Source organism: Rhinatrema bivittatum, chromosome 5, assembly GCF_901001135.1.
Source record: "Rhinatrema bivittatum chromosome 5, aRhiBiv1.1, whole genome shotgun sequence".
In the NCBI taxonomy this organism is placed as follows: Eukaryota; Metazoa; Chordata; class Amphibia; order Gymnophiona; family Rhinatrematidae; genus Rhinatrema; species Rhinatrema bivittatum.
In genome coordinates, this window is record NC_042619.1 from 134,449,620 (window position 1) to 134,453,718 (window position 4,099).

Genomic DNA, 4,099 nt, shown 5'->3' on the forward strand with positions numbered 1-4,099 from the left:
ACCATCAAGCCACTGGCTTGTGAAGCGAGCGCGCATAACCAGTTCAGCCCTACCATATGGGGGCTGAATACTAAAGGGGAAACTCGTCTCCTACCCCAACTCCCAATGCAAAAAAATGTGATAATGTAACTTATCTAACTGAGCCACGAGAATCAAAGCAACTTACAGCTAAAAATAATTCAAAGTCTTTCTCAAAAACAAAAAATGCTATGAGTCCAGCAACATGAGACTCGCATTACATTAAAAAAAAAAAAAAGCAGCCTACGAGGAGGAGATCTTATCTGCCATCAACCAGCCACCTTCCTGGAAAGAAGCAGTAGAGAGAGACTCTGTAACTCCTCCCCCCCCCGTTCCCCGAGGTGAAACTGAGTGTCGCACGCTTTATGACGTCATTCTAGGCGGACTCGGACGGACCCTCTGCAGAAAAGAAACGGCAGAGCCGTGCGAGTCCCACTTACACGGCGACCGGTATTGCGCGCGTGTAGCACGAAGTTGAGCCAACGAGCGGGAGAGGCCGCCGGGCATATAGCAACCCCCAGCGTCTCGCCCCTAACGGCAAGGGCATGGCCAACTCTACCGCCGAACTCTCTTTCTTTTCCGGGCCGGAGTTGCGGGAGGACCCGAACCATGCTGCGACCCTGCTGGCGCAGCTCAAGTCCTTCTACGACTCGCGGCTGCTGTGCGACGTGACTATCGAAGTCCTGGGCAGCGGAGGGGGAGCGGAGGCCGGAGCCGGCGGCCGCCTCTTCGCCTGTAACCGCAACGTGCTGGCCGCCGCCTGCCCTTACTTTCGCAGCATGTTCACGGGCGGCCTGTCCGAGAGCAAACAGCAGAAAGTGACCCTGCACGACATGGACGCGGCCTCCATGGCGCTCATCATCGAGTACTGCTACACGGGCCGCGTGGCAGTGAGTGAGGCTAACGTGCAGCGCCTCTATGCTGCCGCCGACATGCTGCAGCTGGACTATCTACGTCGGGTCTGTGTCGACTTTCTAGTATGCCACATGGATCCGGCCAATTGGGCGGGCATTCTACGTCTGGCTGAAGCCTTTGGCGATTTGGAGCTGAACGGGAGCGCTCTGGCCTTTGCATCGCGGCACTTCCAGCAGTTGGGTAATGGACTGTGTGAATTGAGCCTGGCACAGATGCAACAACTGTTGCGTTCTGACAAGTTGGATGTGGACAGTGAGCAAAGGGTGTCTGCGGCGGCTGTGCGTTGGATTGAGGCTCACTTGCGAGAACGGGCACCAGTGGCACAGGAGCTACTGCAGTGCGTGCGCTGGCAGCTCTTTACAGACAAGGATCGTCCCATCTTGGAGGCACTGAAGGCCAAGCGCTTTGTCCGTAAGCATTGTTTGGCCTATGTGCAGGGCATCCTTGAATTGCGCTATGGACTGGTTCCACCGGCTAGCTCTGAGAGCCCTGTCACACCTAGGATCGGAATGCTGGCCAAGGACATGGTTATATTCTTTGGGCATCTGAAAGAACCTTTCTTGTGCTATGACCCTTTCTCTGGAGACATCTATGCCATGCCCTCGCCTCTCAGCAGCCTGGCCCACAGCAAGGCTTTTGTATCGTCTTCCATTTGCATCTCTCCAGAGAATGACATCTACTTAGCGACACAGCCAGGCAAGCAGCTCTGGGTCTACAGCCCTATGCAGAACAGCTGGCAGCAGCTGGCGGATCGGTTGCTCTGCAGAGAGGGCATGGACTTAGCCTACCTCAATGGGCACATCTACATTCTTGGGGGTTGTGACCCTTCTTCTGGGGCCAAGTTGAAAGAGGTTGAATGTTACAGCATCCAGAGAAACCAGTGGACCCTGGTAGCACCACTTAAGCATTCTTTCTGCTCTTTTGAACTTGTTACTGTGAACAACTGTCTATATGCAGTGAACAGCAAGAGAATGCAGTGCTATGACCCTACCAGGAACCGCTGGCTGAACTGCAGCTCCCTGAAGAGGAGAGATTTCCAGCAGGCTTGTGTTTTCAATGATGAAATCTATTGCATCTGTGATGTCCCTGTTGTGAAAGTGTATAGCCCAGCCCGTGGTGAGTGGCGTGTGATCTGTAACATTCCCGTGGATGAAAACATCTACAACTACCAAATTGTGCAGCATGGCAACAAACTGCTACTCATCACCTCTACACCACCACAGTGGAACAAGAACAAGGTCACAGTATATGAATATGAGGTGGCCACCGACCGTTGGGTTAATGTGGGTACAATGTTGGGTCTCCTGCACTATGACTGTGAGTTTATTTGCCTCTCTGCACGGGTTTACCCTTGCTGCCTGGAACCAGGACAGAGTTTCATTACTGACGAGGAAGATGTGCCTAGCCAGTCCACTGCAGATTGGGCCATGGATGGCTTCAGTGAGTTGAACTCAGAATCTGGCAGTTCAAGCTCATTTTCCGATGATGAGAATTGGCACCCATACTCTGCACCACTGCACAATTTATACATACTTGGCGCAAGCTGAGAATGGGACCACAAGTCTCATATTCCTCCCAGAAGATGGTTTTTGTAATAAGAAACCTAACAATTGGAAATATAGACAGTGGAATGTTAATTATTTTCTTGTTCGAAGGTTTTGAGAACAGTAACAAGGTGGATGTTAAGCACATCCACATTTATGATAAAAAAAATACTGTTCAAGAAATCTTGTGGATTGATGGACGCTTATTTAATAGTTTACTGTGGTAAAATTTAATTTCAGTGTTTATTTCTAGTTATGTGCTATGCAAAATTAGGTTGTTTGTAATTAAGTCTCAGGTGTTTTGTTTTGGGTGGGGTGGAGTTTTGCATCATTTAAAACAGACTATCTTTTTTTACTGCTAGTAATGTTTTCTACATCAGTGGCCAAAGGAACTGGAGGGGTGGGAGGAGGTAAAATAAAGTTTTTAAATAATTGTGAACTATATTTGTTTGGGCAAGCTACACGTTGTTACTTGCACATGAAAACTTTTTGTCACCGAGCTGGTGATTATTTAGTTAAATTTATCCTGATTTGTTTTTAGTGGGCAAGTAGTGTTTTTCAGTAGTACTTCTTGAGCTCAAGAGGATTATGGGTACTACAAATTTGCAAGGCAAAAATGTCACCCCTCTGCAAAACCCTTGTCTAATTTTAGCAACTATAAAGATGCCTTACTGTTATACCTATGAATTTTTGAGTTGTGATCATCCTGAGATTGGTGTGGATTATCAAGGGTAGGAGAGACCTTAAATTCATTCTCCCTGTGCTTTTATACACACTCTTCTCCCAAGAAGGCTTCTGAGCTCTTCCACTCCTCAGGCCCAACACAGCAGCCTGTCAGTAGTTCCTCATCTCTGTGCTTAGAAATACAGGCAAGTGTCCATGTTGTGAAATCAGAATCCATTTTGATACATGTACAATAGTGAATTTTAAGGTTTCTCCCTACAGCACCAGTTAAAGTGGAATTGTGTGTAAAGTTGACTTTCAGGAGAGAGAAATGTTGCCCATACCCATGCTTTATTTTCTTTATTTATGTGGAATTATTATTTGATCAGGGTGCCTCATGGTACAAACAGGTCTAAATGAGTCTCATATAATCTATATATTTTGAACTTCTATAAAGAGAGACCATTATAAATACATAAAAAAAAGTTTCTTCACAATATTTCCTTTCTTATAACCAATTTCTAACAGGAGCAAATGTATAAAATCATCAAACTTTTAAGTAATGCTCCATTGTGAAGGGACTTGTGGGTAGAGCAATTCTGCAGGAAGAATTATCACTGTTTTGAAATTTCAGTTTGTGTAGTTTAAGGAGATAAAACTTATTAGCTTGTCTCTTTTTGTAAACATTCTTTTTAGGCATGGTTACAGTGACGCATTGTTGCTAGTGGTATCAGTCTGTCCTTTTTCATCTGTCCATGCAGCGACAGTTCACAGATGTAAACCATTTTGCATGCATAGGTGAAAAAAGGACACAATAGAGAACAGCAAAGAAGTAGGTGGCACAATCATTGTGGCTAATGGGGAGGTCCTGCCAGCCAAAGAAAAAGAAAATCCACAAAAGCAATGCAGCTGGAAGATGAATGGATGGTGCATAGATGAGCTGAGCGTGGGTGCAGGAG

The 4,099-nt window shown here is 46.6% G+C and overlaps 1 protein-coding gene across 1 annotated transcript; it reads left to right on the forward strand.

The window, feature by feature from the left end:
- Window positions 1-339: 339 nt before the first annotated feature.
- Window positions 340-3,812, forward strand: LOC115092243 (kelch repeat and BTB domain-containing protein 7-like). The gene has a single exon (XM_029602965.1). The coding sequence runs from the start codon at window positions 564-566 to the stop codon at window positions 2,478-2,480; it is 1,917 nt and encodes a 638-aa protein (XP_029458825.1). The 5' UTR covers window positions 340-563; the 3' UTR covers window positions 2,481-3,812.
- Window positions 3,813-4,099: the final 287 nt, after the last annotated feature.